The 13,489-nt window shown below is 48.9% G+C and overlaps 1 protein-coding gene across 1 annotated transcript in view; it reads left to right on the forward strand.

The window, feature by feature from the left end:
- The first annotated feature begins 4,623 nt into the window (after window positions 1-4,623).
- The window catches only part of SYDE2 (synapse defective Rho GTPase homolog 2), a 46,043-nt gene continuing 37,177 nt past the window's right edge, over window positions 4,624-13,489 (forward strand). Inside the window, exon 1 of the mRNA XM_040407920.1 lies at window positions 4,624-6,550. Within this exon, the coding sequence (XP_040263854.1) occupies window positions 4,855-6,550 (1,696 nt within the window). The 5' untranslated portion in view covers window positions 4,624-4,854. The remainder of the gene's footprint in view (window positions 6,551-13,489) is intronic.

Here is a 13,489-nt window from a genome sequence, read left to right on the forward strand (position 1 = left end):
GGGGGTGTCTAGTATGAAGAATAAAACATCCCCTGTAAATAACCTGACACGGACATCCATAAGCTACCCATACATGAGATAACTGTCCGCTGAACTACCTTTCCTGATCCCTTCATACACATGCATCCTCCGCCCAGTCACTCTGTTATCTATGTATACCATAAGGCCCCTTTCACACGGGGCGAGATTTCCGGCGCAGGTACAATGCGGGAGGTGAACGCATTGCACCCGCACTAAATCCAGACCCATTCAGTTCTATGGGGCTGTGCACATGAGCGTTGGTTTTCACGCATCACTTGTGCGTTGCGTGAAAATCGCAGCATGCTCTATTTTGTGCGTTTTTCACGCAACGCAGGCCCCATAGAAGTGAATGGGGCTGCGTGAAAATCACAAGTATCCGCAAGCAAGTGCGAAAGCGGTGCTATTTTCACGCACGGTTTATGGACCATGTGATGAGCGCAGTGACGTCATCAAAGGTCCTATTCCTCAAAGAAGAAGACAGAAGAGATGCCGGCTGCGTGAGCAAGTGGCTAAAGGTGAGTTAAATAATTTTATTTATTTTTTTAACCCCTCCATCCCTAATTTACTTTGCATTCTGTATTCAGAATGCTATTATTTTCCCTTATAACCCTGTTATAAGGGAAAATAATACAGTCTACGCAACACCGAACCCGAACTTCTGTGAAGAAGTTCGGGTTTGGGTACCAAACATGCAGATTTTTCTCACGCACATGCAAAATGCATTACAATGTTTTGCACTCGCGTGGAAAAATCGCGCATGTTCCCGCAACGCACCCGCACCTTTTTCCGCAACGCCCGTGTGAAACCAGCCTAAAAAGGTGAAGGGATGCGGTGTTTTGGGGTATAACCCCGGGTACTATCTTGGGAGAGGAGTGACAGGAGGTGTAGCTGAGGGTGCTGGCATAGCATGTGGCTTGGTTCCTGAGGGCACAGAATCGTTATTGTTGATGTTGTGGCTGATCAAGGCGTCCGCCAGGAGGGGCCCTAATTGTGCAATGGGGACATCCCTACTCCAAATATAATATAATTAACAGGACTGTCTGGTCGGCCATGCCAACCCCCTAAGGCTGTGACGGTTAACCTCCGGCACCTCGGCTGTAGTGAAACTACGACTCCCAAGATGTACACTTGCTTGGCTGTTCTCAGAACTCCAGAGAAATGAATGGAGCATGCTGGGGGTTCTTGTCCCAATGCACATTTCTACTTCTGAAAGCTCCAATAAGGTGAGTAGTGTTATTCTTTTTATTATTTGCTGCCCCTGGACAACCAAAGAGAACATTTTTTCAGAGCTTGAACTTTAAGAAGACATCTACTGATTGCACGGCGTGAATAACCCAGCAAAATTCACACAGTATTATCCAGGAATAGAAAAACATGGCCGCATTCTTCCAGAATCCGCGCCACATCTCCATCTCCATTCAATCTCCATTGAAGCAATGCAACTGAGCTGCAATACCAAACAAAACCTGTGGGCAAGTGTGGCGCAGTTTCTGGAAGAAAGCAGCCATGTTTTTTTTTTTCTAATCCTAGATGACCCTTTATAATACTGTGTGAATTTTGCATTATTTTCCTGGGTTACACGTGCAGACAGTAGATGTCTTCTTAAAGTTCAAGTTCTAAAAAATGTTCCCTGTGGCTGGCTATGGGCTGCAAGTAAAAAATACAAATAAAAATAACACTACTATTTTATTTGCAGCCTGCGCTTGGCCACAGCTAAAATATTTTAGAACGAGAACAACCCCTTTAAGTTGACATCCCAAAACTACATGATTTAAGGGCATCTGTCAGCAGTTTTGTACCTATGACACTGGCTGACCTGTTACATGTGCGCTTGGCAGCTGAAGGCATCTGTGTTGGTCCCATGTTCATATGTGTCCGCATTGCTGAGAAGAATGATGCTTTATTATATGCAAATGAGCCTCTAGGAGCAACGGGGGCGTTACCATTACACCTAGAGGCTCAGCTCTTTTTGCAACTGCTGCACCCTCTGCACTTTGATTGACAGGTCCAGATGTTAATGATGTTTACACTGCCTGGCCCTGTCAATCAAAGTGCAGAGGGCGCAGCAGTTGCAGAGAGAGCAGAGCCTCTAGGTGTAATGGTAACGCCCCCATTGCTCCTAGAGGCTCATTTGCATATAAAAAATAATAATAATTTTTCTCAGCAATGCGGGCACATATGAACATGGGACCAACACAGATGCCTTCAGCTGCCAAGCGCACATGTAACAGGTCAGCCAGTGTCTTAGGTACAAATCTGCTGACAGACGCCCTTTAAAAGCAACCTACACATACAGTGTACGATGAAAAGCAGAGGAAGCCAGCAAAGCTTCTATCTGGATATCAGCCAGTATACATGTGTGTAGGAAGCACCGGGGATGCTGACATCTGGAGAGGAGGTAGGAGACGTGTACGTTTGCGCCGGAGATGCGTACATCTGGTGGGGAAGAAGTAAATGCCTACATCCTGCACGCTGCGGCCAACTTGATTGTGTAATCGGGAATTTAGTTTGTCACCCTTTCTTTCAGCGCTCTATTTGTCTTTTTTACATTTTTTGCATATTAGTTCAGTGAACAGACCCATAAAAATGATTTACTGCACTTTAAAATGTAGTCAGAGGAATGTCTCCTATTTACATCTCCAAGTATGCGGAGGAACCTTGGCCTCTTCTTGGTGGGAGTCCATGGAGGTCACTGCTTATGGGTATTTGACCTTGAGGAATGTCCTGTAAAAGAGGAGATAAGACTAAGACATTAGATAAATGGAACTATGTAAGGGTCGGCTATGGGTGGGTTCAGATGTAGGAATTTGGGCGCAGATTTCAGCGCAGATTAAAATGGAGCCGAATCTGCGCTGAAACTGGCTACCACTTCATGCTGCACGGCTTTCAAGATTGCCCCGAGAATGCATAGGTCCATTCTTGGTGCAGTTACAGCATGGACCCCTCGCAAGGCCGCGGCCGGAGCCTGTTCGCGATTTTGCGCCATTCAATGTAGCTTAACCTGCAGCGGGTCCGCATGAAATCCCTCGGCAGAAACCGCAGCGTTTTTTTGCTGCAGCATACGCAGAGGAACACCGATCCAAGCACGGTACGTGCAAAGCGACAATACCCCATGTACCTATAGTACGTTATACTACGTTCTCATTATCGGCTGTTCTGATTTCTCTCCACAAAACATGGACATTCGTATGGCGTCCAGGTGCATCCCTTTTTTTTCTGGATCCATTCATTTTGGTAAAAAACGAAATTTCCTGAATTGCACCGTCCTCAAATGCACCATTTACTTTAACAGGACCATGTGCCAGGCGGGTGCAGTGGATCTCCCCCATAGTCTCCATCGGCCTGGGTTATGGCAGCCTGTAGTCCGATGATAGATTTGCAGCTTAGTGACTGTGAATTTAAGGGGTTGCCCCGGGATTCTCTACCACCTGATCTGACATTGGGGGCTGGGGAGACGTGGCATTTCTGGGGCCCCAAGCATAGTTATTTTTGGGGTCTCTGCTGCACCAAGCTCCGTCTTGTTGTAATCCTAAGACCTGCCCCTTCTCGCCGTCACACCGCCAAACCCCACGCTCAGCTTAACAGTGCAGCCTGGGCACTTCTGCTATTGCTTTACAGCTGGGAAGGGCCCCTGTGATGCTGGTCCAACTACACACACACAGTATGTCCGCTCCCTTCAGTCATTTATTTCAGCTTGTGGCCAGCAGGGACCCCCTTATCTCTGGGGTCCCTGACTGAACTCTGAGGCAGCCATCTGACACCCAATGGGTAACGTGATGGAATTAGGACCTGTGCATGATACTCGTTGGGCATCGGATGGTCGCCTTAGCTACCCGACTGCCAGAGTGCACTCTCCACCCTCAGTGTCAGCAGGGGGTGCACCACCAATGAGGCCAGGAGAGGCGACTGCCTCTGGCGGGGGGTGCCGGCAGGGCCGTGGGCAATGAATGCTTCCATTGTGTGTCATCAGGATGGGGGGCGGTTAGGAGGGCGCTCTTTTTAACGGGGACGCATGGTGGGATAACTATGGAGGCACAAAAAGAGACATTTTTGTGCTGGGACATAGTATAAGGGGGGGGGGGGGGTACTATAGTCACATTAGTTCTACTGGGGGGCACTAAAAGGGGGTATTCTTTGTACTGGCACACGATATAAGGGGCCATTTGTGCACTGGCACACTTGCATCCATAGGGGGTCATTTAACAAACTGGTGTAAAGTAGAACTGGCTTAGTTGCCCACAGAAACCAATCAGATTCCAGCTTTCATTTTCCAAAGGAGCTGTCCAAAATGAAAGGTGGGATCTGATTGGCTGCTATGGGCAACTAAGCCAGTTCTGTCCTATTATACACAGACATTTCAGCTGAAGACTGAGACTATATAGAGCAGGCTCGGCTGCAGGGTAGTTTATGCCGACTATCCAGATGGATACGCCACCCCCGGGAACTACAAATCCCATGATGCTGCCGAGAGTTCTCCTCCTCACCTCAGCTGACGAGACGCAGGTTGCAGGTCACGTGACACGACAACCTGGTCTCTCACCAGCAGCCGCGTACAGGCCGGGCCCCGCCCCCTCTCACGCTTTGCGCAGGCGCCGACTCTCGGCCTCTCACCCCTGAAATATTCCAAGTATGTGCAGGGAGAGGAGCCCTGGTGAGCGGCCGGGACACACAGCGCACAGCCGGGGACTGGAGCGGACACGGCGGCCGGGACACTCGCCACAACGTTCCCCAGTACATGCAGTGTGCCGCCCGGGGACACTGGGCACTATGGAGCCTGGCTCTCACGGACTCTCCGCCGCCCGGGGCAGCTTTTGCTGAGGGCGCTAGGAAGGAATGGCTGATCCTCTGCGGAGGACTTTATCCAAACTGCGGGGGAAAAGATCCAAGAAGGGGTCGGCGGGGGGACTCTCTAACGGAGAAGGTAAAGAGCAGCCCGGGGGCGGACACCCCAATAGGCGAGAGACCCCCGAGACGTGCAATGGGGTCGTTACCGGGGGATCTCCCGGTGCTTACACCATAGACACCCTGGTAGAGCCACCTAGGGGGTGCAGGGGTGACCCCACCGGGCAAGGGATGGAGTGCGGGGTGGGGGATCCCGTGGAGATATTACTGGGGTCTCTAGTGCACCCCCCCAATATCAGGGCAGGGACCCCCGGAGGATGGAGCCCCCAGAACCACAACAATAACAATGACAATCACCCCGCATTGGGGTGCAGAGAATCTGTGGGGTGCAGGCACTCTCACTACAGCAATATCAGCAGCCTGGATTTTGAACCCCAAGTCTCCTGTGCACCCCCTTTCTCTTGTGACTATAGCACCCATCAGATACTCTCTGCCCCTCCGTTAAAACCGCCAAATAGTGCCCCCTATAGCCTGAGCCCTGACTTTGAGGAGCACTGGCCCCCTCACAGCGCACCGTCCCCCCTGAATTTTATATACCCTCATATGCCAGAGAGCAGGGTCCCCCACGACCCCCGGGTCGGGCTCTTTGCGTCTGAGCAGTGTAATTACTCGGGGAACGCAGTCAGTTGCCATAACCCCCCTCTGGCCCTTGTTGGGGGAGGCTCTTTTTACCCCCGAAACCATTCCGAGGACAGCGAGGAGGAGGATTACTACGATAACGAGAACCTCTTGGTCGCTGGCACCCACGAATCTCGGTGCAATAACCTGTGCACGGAGACGCAAGTGCTGTCCCCGCGGACCCCCTTCACGCACAGGACCGACTATGGCCACCAGGACAGGAAAGGCGGTTTGGACGTATACCTGGAGACTGACCGCCTCCGGTCTCAGTTGCAGGAGGCCTATTACTTGTTGATTCATGCCATGCATGACATGCCCTTGGAACGCCCCGGCAATAAGGTGGGCACCCGACTAGAAACTAGTCCCTCCAGCTCCCAGTCCCAGGATAGCGTCTATTCGCAGTCTTCCGCAAGGGTTGTCGAAAGTGACGTGTGGTCGTCTGATGAGGCCAGTCCCAAGCAAGTGTCCCGCAGCGACTTGGCCTCGCTGAACGCGTTGATGACCGCCCGGCTTAACAGAATCCGTAGAATCAGCAAAAGCTTGGATACGGTGTATTCCCTGCCGGCGGCGGAGCCGTTACATAAGTGCCATAGTGACAGTCAGGTCAAGTACAGTCCCGTCAATAGCAGCTTGTCTTCTGAGTGCGGCTACGAGCACAGTCAGGGCTCTATTGGCCACCAGGCGGATGTGGAGAGCGGCGAGGGCAGCCCCCAAGACATGCTGTCCACCGTGAACTGGAGAGCCTCCGAGAGTGCCACCCGGAGCCCTCCTAAGACACCTGGCCTCCGCAGCGATGATGAGGAGGCCATAGTGGAAGACCAGGGCAGCGCTTCACCCAAACCTTCGGGACTCACGGTCAAGAAAATGCAAAAGTGGATGTACAAAGGGCGCTTGTTGTCTTTGGAAATGAAGGAACGGCTCATCGGATCCTCCCAGAAAGCCGGCGCCGGCAGCAGCTCGGGCAAGTCGGAGGCTAGCAACAAACCTGAGCTTCTCCAGGAAAAATCAGGTAGGAGAGCAGGGCACGGGCCCAGCTCCAGGCCTGACCAACCGATGACTACTACATCTTCTCTTCCTTCCAAGGTGTCCTTACTAATGGGTGACTTGGTGATGGGTTGTGTCCCTCAACTTGGGATTGCATGAGGAACCTGGTCCTTATAGATCTCTTGTCTTTGCATATGATGTCCTCCCTGTTGCATGCATCTCTGGTATTCTTCCTATATTGAGGGACTTGGTTGAATATTTTTTTTGCAGCAGCACAGTGCTTGCTTTATGTGCATATAAAGTCTTTGTGGTCAAATACACAGCGCATACTGTAAGGCAATCCTGCCAAGGGAGCGGAAAATATGCTCCTTGGTTTTACTACAAGCCAGCAGATTGCCCCCCCCCCCCTTCCTTCGCCTTCTTCTTTAGGATACTTTGATTTACTTGTGCTGTAGATACAATGCATCAGACTTTCTGCTTCTGTAGATACAATGTATTGGGATTTGTTTGTAACTTTTGGGTATAGGAAGCAGAAAGTGTTGGGGTCCAGACTAAACAAAGCAAATTCCTGCCTTCCCTCTGCCTCGTTTAATACCATATAAAGATGTAGCTGAGCTCCGTGCCCAGGACCCATCAACCTCTCCGCGCCCCATGCTGGGATTTGGTTTGGAGTAATCTTTTATGGCGGGTTGCTGTTTTGCTTTTAGCCTAGCATTATAACCAGAGGGAAATATCCATCGTAGTTTTCGGATGAGGGATTTGAGTCGGGGATCAGTTTCCAAGCTAAAATGATGTAGGGGTGCAGGTAGCAGTTTCTTCCTTGGTTAGACAATTAGGTGGAGGATTCTCTTGGGGGTTTAGGAGGAAGTGTGCCGCCTGGCATCTATTTGCAGCAAGCGGTTTTGTTTCGGAGTCTTGACATTTTATATTTTTTCTTTAGTAAAGGAGGGTGAAATCGGTGTGTGGTCAAATGCAGCGTCTTGGGCTCCTAGATATTCCTAATTTCCTATCTGTCTGCTATCTTGTTCCCTTAGGGCAGTGATCGGCAAACTGCGGCTCTCCAGCTGTTGCAGAACTACAACTCCCAGCATGCAAAGACTGCCTACAGCAGGGCATGGTGGGAGTTGTAGTTTTGCAACAGCTGGAGAGCCGCAGTTTGCCGATCACTGCCTTAGGGCAACCTCCGGCACTCCAGCTGCGGTGAAACTACGACTCTCAGGATGCATACTTGCTCGGTCAGAACTCCATAGAAATAAATGTAGCACGCTGGGAGTCGTAGTTTCACCACTGCCTTAGGATAACGCTATGACTTTTCCAGTTTTGCCTGGTCGGCTGTTTCCATGTAGCCCCAGTTTTGTGACCAGCGGAAGAGATTAGCATAGAGATTGTGGGCGGCTATTCACATGGTACAGTCAAATTATCGCCGCGATTACTGCAAAATTTTCAGCGGTTTTGCAAGAACTTCCCGAATACTGTAAAGTTTGGTGGTAATTGCAGCAACAGACCACAATGTACACAGACCCTTGGATCATTAGGTGTGATAAGAAGGATCTTTACGCCTGTGGCAGAGGACAACCATGAGACATGAGGCATTTCCTGCCTCCCACCTCAGTGATGAAACTGTTCTTAGGTTGAATAGTGGGGAAAATGTATCTACGTTTGGTAACTACCAGGATTTGTTAGAGAATTGCTTAGATGGGAATGGCACCACTCTTGGCTGTGTCTAGTATTGAAGTTCATCCTCTTTAAATGGGTATTCCGGTTATGTTAAGTTATCCCTTATCCACAGAATAGGGAGCCCCCCCCCCCCAAAAAAAACAGAGAACGGAGCGGCCAGTCGGGGATTAATTTACGTGGGGGTTCCAGAGACAGCTGAGCGCTGTGCTCTACTATCTCTGGAACGCCATAAGAAATGCGTCCGTCCACCCCATCTATTTCAGAGGGCTCCACAGGGTATTGGGGTCCCCGTTCTTGTGATCTGTGGGGGTCTCAGCATTAGGACCTCCTCCACTAGAATAGTTATCTCCTTTCTTGTGGATGGGGAATAACTTAACGTAATTGGAATACTCCTTTCAAGGGTTCGCCTCCCTTCAGCAAACGGCATTTATCATGTAGATGCAGTTAATACAAGGCGCTTACTAATGTATTGTGATTGTCCATATTGCCTCCTTTGCTGGCTTGATTCTTGTTTCCATCACATTATACACTGCTTGTTTCCATGGTTATGACCACCCAGCGGTGGTCGTGCTTGAACACTGTAGGAAAAGGAGCTGGTCTCTCCGGTGGTCGGTACCACGGGAGTGTGCATAGTCCAGCAATTTTTCACCCTAGTTTGCATGCACGACCACCGCTGATGGATTGCTGGGTGGTCGTAACCATGGAAACTAGCAGTGTATAATGTGATGAAAAAATGAATCCAGCCAGCAAAGGAAGCAATATGGAAAATCACAGTACATTAGTAAGTGCCTTGTATTAACTTTCTCTACATGACGAATGCCATGTGCTAAAGGGAGACAACCCCTTTAAGTGAAACAGATTGAGCTACAATACCGGGCAGGTACATAGGGGCTGATATTGCCTGTGCACTGTGGATGGTCATTTCTTTGAACGGCTGCAATGTAATGCTCAATCTCCTCTCTAGCGCCGCTGATCTCTCGGTGTGGAGCCCGTCAATGGTGCGTTCACACGTCAAGCAATCTGATGTAGTTTACCTTGTGCAGTATATGCAGACGACTGCTGCGTTTACCTTTGGCGTGTTTTACTGGCATGTTCGCTGGATCGGCCACATTCCCATTTTAGGCAATGGTGTGCTGGAAAGCCAAATTGCCACTGATTGTGTTTGGCGTAAGATAACTGACCGGACAGAACTGATGTAGGCGATCCCTGCCGCCATCACTGACAGAATAGGTAGTACTGACAGTAAGGGCTCATTCACACGACTGTGGTTTTGGTCCGCATCCGAGCCGCATTTTTTACGACTCGTGTGCGGACCCATTCACTTCGATGGGGCCGCAAAAGATGCGGACAGCACTCAGTGTGCTGTAGTAAATAAACCGGCACTCCGTAATTTCTTTGCAAATGATTTCTTTTTATTCGTCACACATGGGTGACGAATAAAAAGAAATCTTTTGCAACGAAATTACGGAGTGCCGGTTTATTTACTACATTTTGCTGGGGATCCGACCTGCTAACCGTGCACCCGGACCTTTACGTAAGCACAGTGCCGTCCATTTCTTTTGAATTCAGCACTCTGTGTGCTGTCCGCATCCGTTGCTCCGTTCCGTGACCCTGCAAAAGTCGTGTCCTATTCTTGTCCGTTTTGTGGACAAGGATAGGCATTTCTATATTGGGCCTCCTGTTCCGTTCCGCAAATTGCGGAAGGCACACGGGTGGCATCCGTGTTTTGCAGATCTGCCGAACCTATTGGGAGTTGTAGTCTTGCATCAGTTTGGGGATCAGCATCAATCCTGAAGCATCTCTGGCCTGGGATAGCAGCTTCTGGCAGTCAGGGCAAGAAGTTGGCGTCTGACCTTCCCCGTGCATTGGATTGGGGATTGCTTGTTTTTGTTTTTTTGGGGCCACTGCTTTAGTTTGAGGCTTTTTACCACTTCTCAATATGGTTCAGATTGTCTGCAAAATCATTGATCCCAGTTATTCATCCTCCTGGTGATCAGGGGTGAAACATAATCACTAGCAGAATATAAAATCTCTCCTGCGGATTAGTGCGTTATTGGCCGTGCCGTGAATGTAAATATCCCTGCTTTCCGGTGCCAAATGTTCAGAGCTCCTCGCGGTAGGCAGAGCAGACCAGGAATTTGGAGCCGTGTTCATACAGGCCCCCCGGGCTTATCTGACAGTTTCAGGAAGATTTATATTTTTTTATTTTTATTTTTTATAGTGGGACATTCAGATATCTTGTAATTGTTCATTCCAGGGTATACGCCGTAAGGCCTCATGCGCTCCACCGTGTCCTTTTTGAGGTCTGCAAACTGCGGATCTGCAAAATACGGATGTGATCCATGTCCTATTTATTTATTTATTTTATTATTTTCTCCAGGTAGTCATTGGTTTGGGCTGCATTTTGAGGACATGTTCTATCTTTTTACAGAACGGACATACAGATGTGGAAATCACACGAGGATCCGTGCGCTTACCGCATCTGGGTCTTCGTTCTGCAAGAAGATAGAACATTTCCTATACTTGCCTGCAAAATGCAATCCGCAAATCTATTGACGCCAATATGTCCGCAAAAAATGCGGGTGCAACATGGATGTTATGCGTATTTTGAGGATCCTTAAATTGCAGACTGTAAAATACATACGCTCATGTGTAAGAGCCCTTATTATAGAAAGTGCCGCCAAGCGTTACTGGGCTCCGCTATTCCGATATATTAAGTTGGTGAGATACTGAGTCAGTTCTATTAATGAAGAAAAGGCTACATGCACACGACCGTATGTGTTTTGCGGTCCACAAATTGCGGATCCGCAAAAAAAAAGTAAGACCTCCATATGCCATCCGTAATTTTTTTATTTTTTTTGCGGATCCATTGTAACAATGCCTAAAACGGACAAGAATAGGACATGTTCTATTTTTTTATTTTTTTTGCGGGGCTACGGAATGGACATACTGATGCGGACAGCACACTGTGTGCTGTCCGCATTTTTTGCGGACCCATTGAAATGAATGGGTTTGCATCCTATCCGCAAAAAAAACCCAGAACGGACATGGAAACAAAATACGTTTGTGTGCATGTAGCCAAAGCCTGACATTTTTCTCTGTTTCTTGGAAAGCTGGGTGACCTCGGTAAAGCTAGACTCGCAACCAAGGATCACTCTGTAGCGGTACAGTCATTGATCTAAACTGAACGACTCGCAAGTCTTGCTGTGATCCCATTCAGTTCATTGACTGCAGTGCGACAGGTATCGCGGCAAAGACCGCCGTGTAGCCTTAGGCCCCATTCACATGACTGTATTTTTGGTCAGTACCTGAACCACCTTCTTTGCAGCTTGGGTGCAGACCCATACATTTTAAAAAAACCGCAAAAAATGCGGATTCTTGTGCGACTGTTGCAGCATGACGCGGTCATTACAATAAATATTGCAGTGTAGTTGTACACTTTTTGTTGCCGTGTAGCCCTAGCCTTACTGTTCTTGGGTCCTGACCCATCTAGAATGAGAGATATTGAAGAAGTCTTGGCCATTCAGGAGTCCAGGAAAGCTGGGTGTCCTCTCTTCTAGGAGCCATTTTGTGCGTCGCTCAGATAAAACATTAAAAAAAGCAACTAAATGGGGTACTGAGATCCTGGAGGAGTCAAGGACTTCTAAAGGTACTTTCACACTTGCGTTTTTGTTTTCCGGTGTTGAGTTCCGTCCTCGGGGCTCAATACTGGAAAAAAACGGATCAGTTTTATCCTAATGCATTCTGAATGGAGAGCAATCCGTTCAGGATGCATCAGTTCAGTCCCTCTTATGTTTTCTGAACGGAGAAAATACCGCAGCATGCTGCAGTTTTCTTTCCGGCCAAAAATACTGATCACTTTCCGGATCCGGCATTAATTTACATTGAAGTGTATTAGTGCCGGATCCGGCATTAAGTGTTCCGGCAAAACGGATCCGGCTTTCCGATCAGACCTTTAAAAATGCAAACAAATTAATACCGGATCGGTTTTTCCGGGGAGACGGATCCGGTATTTGAATGCATTTGTCAGACGGATCTGGATCCGTCTGACAAATGCCATCAGTTTGCGTCTGGATCGCCGGATCCGGCAGGCAGTTCCGCCGACGGAAATGCCTGCCGGAATCCTCTTCCGCAAGTGTGAAAGTAGCCTAAATATAATGAGCAGAAATTGAAATGCTGACATCTACGTTTTGACCTGACGGCCATGATGCCGGCTTGCAGCGCTACCTCCTGGCATTGAGCGCGGTGCAGCCCTTCTCCTCAGGGCTTGATCAGCATTGCTGATATCACGTTATCATAACACTGAAGTGAAGGGCCTTTATGCAGAAAGCGCAGCGGCAGCAGTAAACTTGGCTCCCGCTCGCGGCCAGAACTTACTAAATGGCCCTTTATTCGACAGATGGAAGGGAAAACAAACCTCGCACTATACGGCGCCGCCTTCACCGACTGTAGTGTTCAGTTAGTGTAAGGTGTGACGTCACTAGAGCGCACAGAGCCGTGTTGTCCAGGAAGGCTGCAGGACTCGGCATAGTCCTATGGACTGCAACGCACTGGACAATCTCAAGGAGCATGCTTCTTCTCAATCACCCCATAGGTTTCTTGTCATTATTGGAGGGCGGCAGAACAGTGGTGAAAACCCTCAGGCTGGATTCACACATGCAGTTTCTAATGTGTGTGGTTTTTTTGTTTTGTTTTTTTAAGCTAAATCCAGTGGAACTGAGAAGTACAGTGAATAGGAAAGCACATCTTCTTTTAGATTCACTTCTGGCTTTGGTTAGAGCTGCATTAAAACAGCCTGTGTGAATCCAGCCTTAAAGGGGTTTTCCAGACTTTTTATATTGATGACTTATCTTAAGGATAGGCCATTAATAACCAATCGGTGAGGGTCTGACACCACGGATCCCCACCAATCAGCTGTTCCCTGCAGCCTCTGGTGCTGGATCTAGCACTTTGAATGGTACAGGAAGCGTGCTGCACTACCCCAGGGCGGCCACTACACTTTGAACAGCGCTGTCTGCTTGCTGTTTCAATAAAAGTGCTAGCTCCAGTGCCGGAGGCTGCAGGGAACTGCTGATCGTGGGGTGTGTGTCGTGTCGGACCCTCACCGATCAGATATTAAGTCTATCCTGAGGATAAGTCAATACATTTCAAGAGACTGGAAACCCTTTATACAGTCCTGATCAAAAGTTTAAGACCACTTGAAAAATGGCAAAAAATCCTATTTAGCATGGCTGGATCCTAACAAGGTTCCAAGTAGAGCTTCAACATGCAACAAGAAGAAATGGGA

The sequence above is a fragment of the Bufo bufo genome, chromosome 9 (genome assembly GCF_905171765.1).
Source record: "Bufo bufo chromosome 9, aBufBuf1.1, whole genome shotgun sequence".
NCBI lineage: Eukaryota > Metazoa > Chordata > Amphibia > Anura > Bufonidae > Bufo > Bufo bufo.